The sequence below is a fragment of the Ranitomeya variabilis genome, chromosome 7 (genome assembly GCF_051348905.1).
Source record: "Ranitomeya variabilis isolate aRanVar5 chromosome 7, aRanVar5.hap1, whole genome shotgun sequence".
Taxonomy (NCBI): Eukaryota; Metazoa; Chordata; class Amphibia; order Anura; family Dendrobatidae; genus Ranitomeya; species Ranitomeya variabilis.
In genome coordinates, this window is record NC_135238.1 from 214,676,391 (window position 1) to 214,691,116 (window position 14,726).

Consider the following 14,726-nt stretch of genomic DNA (forward strand, 5'->3'; position numbering starts at 1 on the left):
ATAAAATGCTTGCGGATGATTGTTCTCATCCTAGGGATAGCGTCACCTTTAGGTGAAAAATCTTTACACTGTAATGTCTGTAATTTTTCTTTTTTTTTTTTAGGAGGGAATGAACCCATTGTACAAAGGCTCTACTACTACCTTTAAAAATGTCACCTACAAGCCAACAAATGGGATAATGTGACAATATCCGCACCCCGGTCATCTCCATGCACTTCAAAGCTCAAGATTGTATTGATGCTAGAGGGACTACTGATAACCATAGTGTTACACTGGCATTCTGAAAATCTGAAAGCTTAGGTTATAGCAGCTGCCTGCAGAGGTCGGCTCCTGCTGTTTCTGAACATGTGCTACATAGGGACAGGAGAGCAGGAATCCCTCATGTCTGTGCATAAAAGACGTCGTAGCAGCTAGGCAGGATATGCTGAGAGTTGTAGTTCACCAACAACCGGTTGGAAACTAGAGCATAAATCTATGATATGTGGCGCCCTCTACAGGCGCTGCTCCTTTTTAAAAAAAAGTTCAGATTTTTTACAGTCTGACTCTGATCCTTATGCTTTTTGGGGGTTCGGTTCAGATCCTGTTAGCAGTTTTGCCAGACTTGAAGAATCCTGCTGCCCCAAAATCTATCCTTACCTGAACCGAACCGCCGTCATGGAAACCAATGGGCCGCATTAAGAGTAAAGGGGCTTTATAGGGATTACACTGCATTACTGGTCATATTGACCTATTCCGCTCCTGACTTCTTCACCAGGCGGCCTAATTTTGGTCTACTGTCTGGGTATTTAATATGATACTAATACATGGCATTGAAAAAAGTGGAACGAGATTACGAAAAATGTTGAATGTTTTCTTCCCAAAAAGTAACCCATGATCAGCTGGCCTTCAATACCAAACTTCGCCTATTGCCAATAGTGGCGCTGTTTCTGGAAGATTCCAGTCAATTTTTTGGAAATCTCTCACAACCCCTTTATCAAACTGACTTTCACTTTCTGGTAGAAATTTAGTATTTTATTCTAAGGCTTCGTTGTAGACGGAGGACTTTGTTGAATATATTAAGAGACCAATTCATCAAGCAGATTACGTTAGTTTTCCGGCATAAAACGACTTCAAATGTTGGAAAATGTTTGTATAAATCATACCTGCGCAATAATTTCGCCACATTTGGCATTTTTACGCCAGTCCTAGACACCTCTGCCCATTTCCATGTGTTGTTTTCGATCATTTTTAGACCCATTCATTATTGCATTTGCGTCTGGTTTTTGTCAAGTTTTTGGTGTTTTGCGCATTTTTTGTGTTTGCACCAAAGTCATCTTTCTATTTGCACTTTTTTTTTATCTATTTTATATGTTCTTGCCTGTTTTTTTGTGGGGGGTTTTGTTCACCACTATGGGCAGGGTTAGAGTTCCCAGATAACTGATTCATCATTTGTAACTTTTTTAGGAAATCTATCCCAAATATACCTCATGCTCCCTCCCCTGCAGTGCTTTTATGTACAGCAGGAATTTTTCAGCAGTTTTTAAAACATTTTTTTCTCTTGCAAAACTTTTTTTTGCTCTAAAAAAATTCATCCAAATGGATAGAGACGGAAAAAAAGAACATTTGACTTTGCGCAAGATTCATGAACCCCATGCGCCATTTTGATGAATTTGGCACAAAAGCAGTCTGTGAATAGCACTAGATAAAAGAAGAAAAGTCAGTTTAATAATAAAAAACACAAATAATGAATTGGGCCCTTTATGGTCACCTCTCTGAATGAAACAAATGCATGTAGAATAAAACATCTCAGATATGGCCTACAGATTTGTGTACAAAGCTCCTATACAATCTTATGTGTCTCCATGGTTACTGACTACAAACGTTACCTGTATGTAGTCAGATCCAGCTGTCACTCCCTAAATGAAGAGACAGAGGAGGATGAAGATCACATGACTACAGGTGATGGCCGTAGTCTGTTACCATGGAGATGCAGATGTCTGCACTGCTGAGGACACAAAATGATAGGACGTTTTTAATCAAAATTATGTGAAGTTTCCTCAAGTTTTAGTTTACGTGAAACAAGACAAATGTTAGTTTTAGGACTCAAAAACCCATCTCCTTTTGCTCATGACAATCTCTGTGTCAGTACAAAAATAAGGGGCTCGTGTTACCTTCAGCTACATGGTTGCCCATTTATTTGAATGGTTCTCCTTTGGTGGCCCTTGGCTACCAGAAAAGAGCCCTGCGAATCTCCTCCTTCCTGCCGGCATCTCCTGTGCTTCTTCTGGTCAGTAGGCCCCTCGCATTGAAGCGTGACTTTGCTTTGGGCCTACTAATCAGAAGATGTAGGAGTAGGAGGAGGTTCGCAGGGCTTTGGCCTGGTGGCCTCTCAGACTCCTGACATGGCCACTACTAGACCAGGATCCTGGTAAAAACAAAATTCTAATCTCTAGTTTTTTTTCCCTTTCTCTGCTGATGGCTTTGGGTTACTTGAGACAGGATGGTTGCTATGGATACACTGCCTAACGACTACAGTCCTTTATTTCAGCTTGCTAGGCAGTTTGTGTCTAGCAACCAGTCTTTATGGTGAAATTAGCACTGAGACAATGATGGAGGTAATGCAGAGAAGATTTGTTATACCCGGCTCTGATAGTTCTCTGTATATCAGAAATTTGTGCTGAGGCTGCCGGGAGTACACAGCGTAAGGAACACCAGAGCGCCACATACTATTCAGTGGCCATTCTGGGGTACTGCAGATTTGCTTCCATTGGTGTTTTAGATCCATACACTGTACTTCTGGACCCTTCACCAATCTGAGATTGATGACCTAGGATAATTCATGCCTTATCACAGCCACGGACAACCTCCTTTTAATATTTTAGAATATGATTACTTTCAGGGCCTAAGTTGGTGGTGCATGACAGAAAACTCAAGGACAGGATCTATGTGTCGTATGTCAGCCTCCCAGGTCGTGCAATAGGCATAAAAATGGGTTACAATTTGGGGCTACCCTCCATGTTTCATCAACAAATAAATCCTTTGATCCATTTTTTTACACTTGTCATCACATCACAGTTGTTTCTAATGTACCAGCGACCCTTGTCATATCTGCCAAATAATCAATCCTTGTAAAACATGGAGAGACAGATAGGACGGGATTGTATGGCCGCTGGGTAGAGCGGTAGGCTGAGCCGGACGTCCCGCTGAACCGTCGTACAGCACTGACTACTGTGTTTCCGTTGTGTGATCAGTCGATCATTTACTGTAGATATGTTACAGTTCAGTTCTGTGATTCTTTTTTTTTTTTTTACATTTTTGACTGGAGGCTGGACCTCGGTTTAAGTCAGAAAACGCGAGTTTTGTAACATGTCTGTATTTTGTATGTTTAGTTTACATGAAATAAACGCTACAAAAGAATGTTTATGTTTTGTGTTGTGTTTTTTTTATCATTATTATTATTATTATTATTATTTATTATTATAGCGCCATTTTTTCCATGGCGCTTTACATGTGAGGAGGGGTGTACATAATAAAAACAAGTACAATAATCTTGACAATACAAGTCACAACTGGAACAGGAGGAGAGAGGACCCTGCCCGCGAGGGCTCATAATCTACAAGGGATGGGTGAGGATACAGTAGGTGAGGATAGAGCTGGTCGTGCAGCGGTTTGGTCGATTGGTAGTTACTGCAGGTTGTAGGCTTGCCGGAAGAGGTGGGTCTTCAGGCTCTTTTTGAAGGTTTCGATGGTAGGCGAGAGTCTGATGTGTTGTGGTAGAGAGTTCCAGAGTAGGGGTGATGCGCGAGAGAAATCTTGTATGCGATTGTGTGAAGAGGAGATAAGAGGGGAGTAGAGAAGGAGATCTTGTGAGGATCGGAGGTTGCGTGCAGGAAAGTACCGGGAGACGAGGTCACAGATGTATGGAGGAGACAGGGTGTGGATGGCTTTGTACGTCATGGTTAGGCTTTTGTACTGGAGTCTCTGGGAAATGGGGAGCCAGTGAAGGGATTGACAGAGGGGAGAGGCCGGGGAATAGCGGGGGGACAGGTGGATTAGTCGGGCAGCAGAGTTTAGAATAGATTAGAGGGGTGCGAGAGTGTTAGAGGGGAGGCCACAGAGCAGGAGGTTACAGTAGTCGAGGCGGGAAATGATGAGGGCATGGACTAGGGTTTTTGCAGATTCTTGGTTTAGGAATGTACGGATCCGTGAAATATTTTTGAGTTGGAGGCGGCAGGAAGTGGAAAGGGTTTGGATATGTGGTTTGAAGGAGAGATCAGTGTCAAGGATTACCCCAAGACAGCGGGCTTGTGGGACTGGGGAGAGTGGGCAGCCGTTTACTGTAATGGATAGGTTCGTTGGGGAGGTCGTGTGAGATGGGGGAAAGATGATGAATTCTGTTTTGTCCATGTTAAGTTTTAGAAATCTAGCAGAGAAGAAGGATGAAATAGTGGACAGACATTGAGGGATTCTGGCTAGAAGGGTGGTGATATCTGGTCCAGAGATGTAGATCTGTGTGTCGTCAGCATAGAGGTGATACTGGAAGCTATGAGATTCTATGAGCTGTCCCAGGCCAAAGGTGTAAATGGAGAAGAGCAGGGGCCCTAGAACTGAACCTTGCGGGACTCCGACAGATAGGGGGCGAGGTGAGGAGGTGGTGTGTGAGTGGGAGACACTGAATGTCCGATCATTAAAAACAATTATAAATGTAGTAGAAAAAAACATTTAAAAAAATGTGATTATTTGAAAAAAATTGTGCTGCTCTGTTCACATGTCCATTAGTGTCCTGCGCACTCCTAGGTCAGATTGGATGGAAGCAAAAGGACCCATTGACTTATATGGGGTCTCTCTGTTTTCTGTTGTTTATGTTTAGAACAGGAGAAAAAATCAATAGCACATGGAGAACTTTGGAGAACTTTTTCTTTTTTTTTCTAAAAGGATACTAATTCCATTTATCTGTTTGATTTGTCTATTCTAAAGGGAAAAGACAAACAGAAAACATTAAACCGACGTGAATGGAGTATAACAAACTCACTGTAAACTCTCCAAGACAATTTTGATACACGAGGCCCATAATGTAAAAAGCCATCCATATGTACACTGAGGTAGCAAGCCTTAAAGAGGGTCAGTCACCATATTTCACAGTACAAACTGCTCATATTATTATAATAATGTCATAGGCCTGATGAAGTTGAAGTACTGAAAGCGTCACTGTCATTATAAATGTTTTATATGTATATATAATGTATGTACAGTATATACATGCATATATGTACACGTGTGTGTATATATCTATATCCATATATATATAGAGAGAGAGAGACATTTCCACATTACTGAGATAGGAGATGACAGTTGGTGTTCACAAGATTCTATGGAGATTCTATGGAGAGTGGAGGAGGAAGGAGGAGAGGGAATGTAGCGGCAGAACGAGATATTCCGAACTATACTTTTTGAAAATTGTCCTGCCTTTATTGGATTCATAAAATGCATACATTTTAATATCAAATAGGAAAGGATTAATATGATGATTCTGACATGGAATTCCAAAGGAAATACACCAGTCTCAGCAGGTCTACGAGATATATTAACATCATGGGTGCAAGTGGAGCGCCCCCGCACCGCCGCAGGGCCGAGGGGGTACCCGGAGCCGGGCCTCTGAGTTTCAGTCCTGGGGTTGTCACGGTGGCTAGACCCGGTCCGTGGCCCTGTCCGTCAGTGGGGGACGTCCGGTGTAATAGGTGGTAGTAATGGTAGCGATGTAGCGGTGCGGTTGTGGGGGTGCAGGTCGCGGTAAATAACGAGGACACCAGGTTGCAGTCTCTTTACCTCTTTACTGGAGATCTCTGAGTCCTCAGTCCAGAACACGGTTCACCAGGCTACGCAAGTCCGGCCGGTCCAATGGCACCTCCAGCGTTCTCCTCTCAGGTGGAAATCTGTGCCTTCCTTCTAGCGCTATGTGTTGTAGTCCTTCCCTGCTGTGCTCACGGAAAGTAACCCCACAACGGTTGTGTCTGTTTCTTAAGTTCCCTCACAACTCGATTTGATGTTCCTCTGTAATCCACCCCTTCCCTGTATTCAGGTTGGAATGGCACCCGTTTGTCAGGTAGGCCTGGAGTTCTTCCGGGACCCTAGAGTCGCCCCTCTCCCGCAATTGCCCCCCAAGACTTCATAGGTGATATGTGGTAGACAGCCCGCCTGAGACCGACTGTCCTGCCGCTGTTTGGAGTATGGCTTGAAGCTGTATTCTAATCCACTCCCTCGGCGTTCCGGCCACCGGTATTGCGCCTCAGCAGGGTGCTGCCTCTTTCAACAAAACCCCTGCTGGTATGCTCCTTCTGCTTGATCCCGTTTCTCACTCAGCACAATCTATCTCGCTTCTAGTCCTTTCTTGAGTCCCGCCGCTTCCAGGAGCCTGCGCGGACCCGTTACGTTCTTTCAATGCCAAGCCTCTGCCAGGATCCCACCCCTGGCAGAGACCCTACAGTCTCTCCCTTCACAACACCCCCTGCCACAGGGTGTTGCTCCGTTCAATCCCGTCAGCGTTCTCTTCTAACTTCCTGCCTGACCCCCAGTTTACCCACTATGGTGGGGAGTGGCCTAATGAATAGCACCCTTAGCTCCCCCCGGAGGCCCAGCTGTGAAACATATTGGTGTCTGTGATACCTGATTGGAGGAACTCCTTCGGTGCCATCGAACGTACCATGGCTCCCCTTAGCGGCGAAGCCACAGCACTGCAACGACCAGGACTCTGGGGCGCTGCACTCCCCCCTGGTTAAACACAGTACTCCGGGACTGGGAAGAAAAACAACAATACAGATTAGCAAAAAGACATACAATTTTGTTGAGTGCAAAACGATAAGTATACTTGAACAGGCTTCCCTTTATGGGAGGTGAGGACACTTTTAACGTTACAAACATGGTCAACATTATAAATTACAGGCTATGCATAACTCCTGTTACCCAACCGGGTATTCTACTTAGTGCAAATTCTGGAACAATAAATTAACATTGCCTTTAAGAAACATACACTCTTAGTTTACCAAAGGCCTTCCTATAATCACATTACAGGGTAAGGTAACTTCACATTCTCCTTCTTTGAACCTGCAGGACCGCCTGTCCCTATGGCACCAGACCTACTGCCTCTCCTTTCTTTTACAGGACCGCCCCGTTCAGCCAGGGCCTACTGCCTTTCGCTACTATACATAGTATAGACATAACATTCCTTTCGTTTAAAGAACTCTGAGCCAGCTCTACTCGGCTCCTTTAAGGACTCACTCTCTAACCCCTACGGGTTCGCCTTCTGTCCTTAGTAACAAAGTAACTTTCTATGGGGACGCAGGGTTGACCTTCTATCCTCACCTTCATCATTACTTCCTTACTTTCAGCTATACAGATCTCTATCTCTACCCCTACGGGCTCTCTGCATCTTTTCTTTCTGCAAAACATTATTTAGATTTCACATTTCAACAAATTCAACACATATAACTTAGCATGTAAAACAGTTACATTTCTTTTCAAGGCATTACTGTTCTGCAACAGTATCTCTCTCAAGTTCAGTTTCTCACATCCCCTTTAAGAGGGGACCAAGTCTTTCTGAGGTAGCTCGTCTTCTCAGCCTACCAGCCCACGCAAAGGTTCCGGTATGGTATCTTCGCAAAGTGTCTTTAACTGGAACCGGTAGGAAAGGTATCTTCACAAAGTGTCTTTGGCTCAAACCAATAGGGCAAATATCTTCGCAAAGTGTCTTTGGCTAAAACCAGTAGGGAGCACCTTTAAGAAGGTGCAAACTATTTACAAAGGAAGTTCGAATCATGCACAGTCCATGATTTCTGCAGTTCTTTAAACTTGTGCAAAATTTTAGGAAAACTCAGAACAAACACAGGGATCCCGGGTCAACAAAGGGATCCATTAACCCTGGACGGGTTTTAGCAGCAAAAGGAACAGTTAAAACAATAAAGTAGCAACTATGTACATTTTCATAAACATTGAAAGCTATATCTTACTGAGGTTCTGCGGAAGGTGATCTCCTTCCTGGCTTCACCAGACCCACAGATCGGCCCGGTGAGCCAGGACGCCGTTCTGGTCCCAGTAAAGATAAGATTCCCCTCCGGGGGGTCCTCCTTGTCGGCAGGTGCACACGTCCCTCTGGAGTGCGGCGAGGCTGGGCTCCTTGCGGTTCCGCGGGGCCGGGTTCTGCTGCCTTTCCTCTGGGACTATCCCCTTCTGGTGTCCCCGCAGCAGCCTGGAGGGCGATGCATCGCTGGACCCCTCGAGCGAACCAGCCCGTCTCACTGGCGTTCCTTCTCCACCTCGTATAGGTGACGGCGTCCCCCGGCTCCAGGTTACAATCAAACCGCCTGCCAGAAGGTTCCACCTCTTCTCGGTCTACCCGAACTTGTACTGGCTCTCCAATTTCTTGGATCACTCCTCTCCCATATTGGGGATTAAAGGCCACCACCACACCCCAGTGCGAGGTCGGAATCTCCGGCGCGCCGATTGAATCAATCTGCTCCGCCGGCTGGGGTCGGCTCCGCCAGGCGGCCATCAGACGCCGGAAGTGTTCGGCGTCCGGGATTATTTTCAGGTCCGGAGTCGGTAGCGTACCTTCAGACGCGGCCAGGTGGGACGGAGCGGGGGATACTGGGGACAAGCGGATCTCCGTTGGTTGACCCATCCGAGCAAGCACACGGGCATCCTCTTTCAGCCGGCGTGCTAACTGTCGGGCCTCGGCTGCAGCCGCGCATTCCGCAGACATCGGTACAGGGGGTCGTCCCATCTGTGGCCCTGCGAGGGTCAGACCCCGCAGTGTTGGTATCTCTGGGGCTACCCCAGGCTGTGCAGCCTCAGGCCGGGCCGGGTCAGCTCCACATGGTGCTCCGGGTGTCGCCATCTTTTTCTCCTCTCCCGCGTCTTCTTCCCGCGGTCTCTTCCGTGGGCGGCCCCGTCCCCATGGTCTCCACCCTCCGACCAAGATCAGGAGGCGTACCTCAGCTGTTGACGGGCACGTCCTCAGGACACAGAAATACTTAGACTGGGCGGCCATTACTGTTCGCGCTCTCCAGCTCGTCTACGCCCACTCCACGCCCCTCTTCTCTTCCTGCGCTTTCCTCAGCGCTGCAATGGCGGCGGATTTTGGCGGCAAATGGCACAGCACACAGTCTTGCAATAAAGTACAGTCCAAGCACAGTAAATCACAGTCTCTAGGCACACATGACCTGATTCTTCAGGCTTAAGTGGATCCTGTTCGTGACGCCAAGTTGGAGCGCCCCCGCACCGCCGCAGGGCCGAGGGGGTACCCGGAGCCGGGCCTCTGAGTTTCAGTCCTGGGGTTGTCACGGTGGCTAGACCCGGTCCGTGGCCCTGTCCGTCAGTGGGGGACGTCCGGTGTAATAGGTGGTAGTAATGGTAGCGATGTAGCGGTGCGGTTGTGGGGGTGCAGGTCGCGGTAAATAACGAGGACACCAGGTTGCAGTCTCTTTACCTCTTTACTGGAGATCTCTGAGTCCTCAGTCCAGAACACGGTTCACCAGGCTACGCAAGTCCGGCCGGTCCAATGGCACCTCCAGAGTTCTCCTCTCAGGTGGAAATCTGTGCCTTCCTTCTAGCGCTATGTGTTGTAGTCCTTCCCTGCTGTGCTCACGGAAAGTAACCCCACAACGGTTGTGTCTGTTTCTTAAGTTCCCTCACAACTCGATTTGATGTTCCTCTGTAATCCACCCCTTCCCTGTATTCAGGTTGGAATGGCACCCGTTTGTCAGGTAGGCCTGGAGTTCTTCCGGGACCCTAGAGTCGCCCCTCTCCCGCAATTGCCCCCCAAGACTTCATAGGTGATATGTGGTAGACAGCCCGCCTGAGACCGACTGTCCTGCCGCTGTTTGGAGTATGGCTTGAAGCTGTATTCTAATCCACTCCCTCGGCGTTCCGGCCACCGGTATTGCGCCTCAGCAGGGTGCTGCCTCTTTCAACAAAACCCCTGCTGGTATGCTCCTTCTGCTTGATCTCGTTTCTCACTCAGCACAATCTATCTCGCTTCTAGTCCTTTCTTGAGTCCCGCCGCTTCCAGGAGCCTGCGCGGACCCGTTACGTTCTTTCAATGCCAAGCCTCTGCCAGGATCCCACCCCTGGCAGAGACCCTACAGTCTCTCCCTTCACAACACCCCCTGCCACAGGGTGTTGCTCCGTTCAATCCCGTCAGCGTTCTCTTCTAACTTCCTGCCTGACCCCCAGTTTACCCACTATGGTGGGGAGTGGCCTAATGAATAGCACCCTTAGCTCCCCCCGGAGGCCCAGCTGTGAAACATATTGGTGTCTGTGATACCTGATTGGAGGAACTCCTTCGGTGCCATCGAACGTACCATGGCTCCCCTTAGCGGCGAAGCCACAGCACTGCAACGACCAGGACTCTGGGGCGCTGCACTAGCATCCAGATTTCAGTCTTCAAATCTCCAGATAATAATTCAAAATAATAACTCAAAATAAGATGAATGGTAGCACACCAAACGATGGATGCAAAATTAATGGGTTTATTTAGCCCATCTGCCACAATTGAGCCCTATTCACATGGGGTAAAACATCGCCGTTGGGCTAAATAAAGTTCATATCATTTGGAGTGCAGCTGTCCGTGTTATTTTGGGTCACTCCATCTATCCATCCATCTGTCTATCTATCTATCTATCTATCTATCTATCTATCTATCTATCTATTATCAATCTATCTATCTACCTATCTATTATCTATCTATCTATCTATCTATCTATCTATCTATCTATCTATCTATCTATCTATCTATCTGTCTATCTATCTATACACACTGCTCAAAAAAATAAAGAGAACACTAAAATCCCACATCCTAGATATCTCTGAATTAAGTATTCCAGTTGCAAATTTTTATTCATTGCATAGTGGAATGTGTTCAGAATAATAAAACATAACAATTAACGATGTAAATCAAAATGAATATCCCATGGAGGTCTGGATTTGGAAAGATACTCAAAATCAAAGTGGAAAATCAAATTACAGGCTGATCCAACTTCAGTGGAAATGCCTCATGACAAGGAAAAGATGCTCAGTAGTGTGTGTGGCCTCCACGTGCCTGTATGACCTCTCTTCAACGCCTGGGCATGCTCCTGATGAGGCGGCAGATGGTCTCCTGAGGGATCTCCTCCCAGACCTGGACTAAAGCATCCACCAACTCCTGGACAGTCTGTGGTGCAACGTGATGTTGGTGGATGGAGCGAGACATGATGTCCCAGATGTGCTCAATCGGATTCAGGTCGGATTCAGCACCACATGTGCTACTATCTAAATATCGATCAATCCATTCACTTATCTATCCATCATCAAATCTTTGCAGAAGAAAAGTGGCCAAAAGTTTTGAGGCTGACACAATTTTTATTTTATTTTATTTTTTCACAAAGTTTGCTGCTTCAGTTTTTCTAGGGCCAGTTTGCATTAACTCTAGATTGTTATGAAAGGTAATCAGATGAATTGCACAAAATTGTATTTGAAATTGTAAGTCATTCCTTACCATGAAAATTAACTTAATCGCAAAAACACCGTTCAGAGAGATTGGTTCAATAGCTGTGAATGAGACTTCAGAAAGTCCATCGAGTAGCAGAACCTTCTCCTATAGAGGATTCAGACACAGGAGCAGTTTAACCCTTGTGTAGAGCTTGCTCTGGAATGGTAGCAGGCGGCTGACATTCTGCAAGAAGCGCAGGGATTGGACCGCTGAGGGCTGGGGTGAAGTTATTATCTATGATGAAACCCTCTTCAGATTGTTTGATACATCTGGAAGAATGACTGTCTACAGCAAAGCATCCTGAGACCATTCATGTGTGGGGGCTTCTCATCAATGCAGGGGGCTCACTCATAGGTTAGCCTCAGAACCCTGCCATGAATAAAGAATGGGGTCTAAACATCCTCCGAGAGCAACTTCTCCAAACCATCCAGGAGCAATTAGGTGATGAACATTGCTGTATTCCAGCATGATGGAGAACAATGTCACAAAGCAAAAGTGATAACTAAGGCTACTTTCACACTAGCGTTAACTGCATTACGTCGCAAATCCGTTTTTTTGCCGAAAAAACGGATGCGTCAAAAAAGTGAAAAACGGTGACAAACGTATGCCACGCATCCAGCATTTCGACGGATCCGTCGCAAATCCGCTAAACGTTTCCGTCGAAAATACTGGATGCGTTGCATACGTTGCATACGTTTTACCATCCGTTGTATCCGTTTTTCTGACGGATCCGTTTTTAAAATGGGAGGCTCCCAAATTTGATTGGCTACTGGAAAATTTGAAAAACTATATAGTACTGTTTTTACAGCCCATCTTTGTGGGTTTTAGTTTTGTGGCAGCGATGGAAGGTGTTCTTGGGAGGATTGCTAGTTTGGTTACCGACGTTATCTTTGAGACAAATCGCCTGGATATCATAGTACGGGAGAAGGAGGCGGCAGCGGAAAGGCGTAGGATGCTTCTGCAGCAACGGAGACGGAGGCGACTGTGGATTCATCCGATTAATCAACTACGGATGACCCGGGGTGTCCAGTCCACTCTGTACCTGGAGTTGCGGCACAATCCACACAAATTCCACAACTACGTGCGGATGAGGATTGAACATTTCGATTTTTTGCTTGCAAAACTGGAGGATGTCATCCGAAGACAGGATACAAGGATGAGGCTTGCCATCACACCGGCGGAGCGGCTGATGGTGACCCTGCGGTAAGCCTCTTTTTTTTTCTGTCATTGGTCATTTTTAATGTTATATTACATGCTGCAGACAATACTGCGCTGGCATACTGCGCACTGTTTTCTGCAGCATGTAATTTGGGTTTTCTTGGCGGACATTCCACTGCTTTATTTAAATGTCATTGCTGATATTGAATGTTAGATAACAGACTGCAGAAAATACTGCGCTGAAATATTGCGTTGCATTTTCTGCTGTTTTTTTTTTTTTAAAGTTTTTTGGGTTTGATGACATGCAACTGCTTTTTTTTCTGTCATTGGTCATTTTTAATGTTATATTACATGCTGCAGACAATACTGCGCTGGCATACTGCGCACTATTTTCTGCAGCATGTAATTTGGGTTTTCTTGGCGGACATTCCACTGTTTTTTTACACCGGTTTCATGCTGGTTTTATTGTGTGTCCCGTCCTTAAAAAAAAATTAACAGTGCCATATTAAAACTTGTTGGTCTGTGCAATTTTTTCTAACTTTTTTTTTTTTTTTTTTTTTTTTTTAAGTTTCCTAGCTACGGGTGAATCTATGACTTCACTCCATTATCAGTTCAGGCTGGGCATTTCAACTATCTCTGGAATAGTGAAGGACACATGTCGGGCTGTTTGGACCACTTTGCAACCAGAGTATATCCCCCAACCATCCATGGAAATCTGGTTGCGAAGTGCTGAAGAGTTTCATCAAATTTGCAATTTCCCTAATTGTGTGGGTGCAGTTGACGGGAAACATATAAGGATTGCGAAACCGGCAGGAACAGGATCGGAGTATTATAATTATAAGAAGTATTTCTCCATCGTCCTTATGGCTATTGCAGATGCCGACTGCAGGTTCCTTGCCGTGGACATCGGAGCATATGGACGGTCCAACGATTCGCAAGTTCTTAAAAACTCTCCGATGGGTCGTTGCCTTTATGGAGAGAGCTACGATTTCCCGCCAGCCACACCACTGCCAGGAACAAGTGAACCAGCCATGGAATATGTTTTTGTAGGTGATGAAGCCTTTCAACTGTCGCTGCACCTACTGAAACCGTACAGTAGCCGGAACTTAAACCATACCAAGCGGGTCTTTAATTACCGGCTTACTAGAGCACGAAGAGTAGTGGAGTGTTCCTTTGGCATATTGACGGCGAAGTGGCGAGTTCTGCTGACGGCAATCAAACTGAAAACCACCACTATAGACAAGGTAGTTAAAGCCTGTGTGGTGCTCCACAACTTTGTCCTTTCAAAGGAGCCCATTTCCTTGGATGATGAAGAGTTGGAGACCACCTTGTGGGACTACCGCAGCAGCTCGGTTCGCTCTACAAGTTCAGTTACAAGGATGAGGGACCAGTTTGCCGATTATTTTGTCTCACCTGTCGGGCGGATCCCGTGGCAAGACATGATTGTGTAACCTGTTTCCCATGTGTAACCTGTTTCCCATGTGTTTTGTTTATGTAAAAAATGTGTTTCTGCCCCCCCAAAAAAAAAAAAAGGCCAAAAAGCGTGGTTTTCTTGATAGTAAAACCATTATGTTATACCTTTAACATGTCTGGTGTTTGTTTTTATTAAACCTTTTTTATTATATTACCTTAATAAATCCACACACACACAAAGAGTAGAATTATAATCAGAATTTTATTTTAACTCTTTTTTTTTTTTTGCCAAAAAAATAGATATTTTTTATTTTCCAATTTTTTTTTTGGAAAACTTTGCAAAATTTTTTAAATTATTGACATAAACATTTAAAAAACATATTTACAAGTCTTCAAAGTGTTGGGTGGAGATATGAGAGGAGGGGGGGCAGGAAGGTTGGACCACGTCGATAGGTGGGGAAACCCTACTTGTTTGGGGTGCAGTGGAAGGGGGGGTTAAACCAAGAGGCTGACCAGAGGGGGGTGGTGTTGGGGTAGGGGGAAGAGAAAAGCTGAGTAAAGAAAACATTGGGGAAGTAATTTGGTCTGGGGGCCGGGATTGTTGTGGGGACTGGGTTGGGTATTGTGACTGGGTAGGTTAGTGGGACTGGGTTGG

At 45.8% G+C, this 14,726-nt stretch overlaps 1 protein-coding gene across 5 annotated transcripts in view; it reads left to right on the forward strand.

Annotated features, from left to right (window-relative positions):
- Window positions 1–3,394, forward strand: part of ITGB6 (integrin subunit beta 6) — a 120,452-nt gene extending 117,058 nt beyond the window's left edge. For all 5 annotated transcript variants that reach the window (XM_077272857.1, XM_077272855.1, XM_077272859.1 and 2 more), the window contains one exon: window positions 104–3,394. In XM_077272857.1, coding sequence (XP_077128972.1) covers window positions 104–184 — 81 coding nt within the window. In that variant the 3' untranslated portion in view covers window positions 185–3,394. The remainder of the gene's footprint in view (window positions 1–103) is intronic.
- The last annotated feature ends 11,332 nt before the right edge of the window (window positions 3,395–14,726 follow it).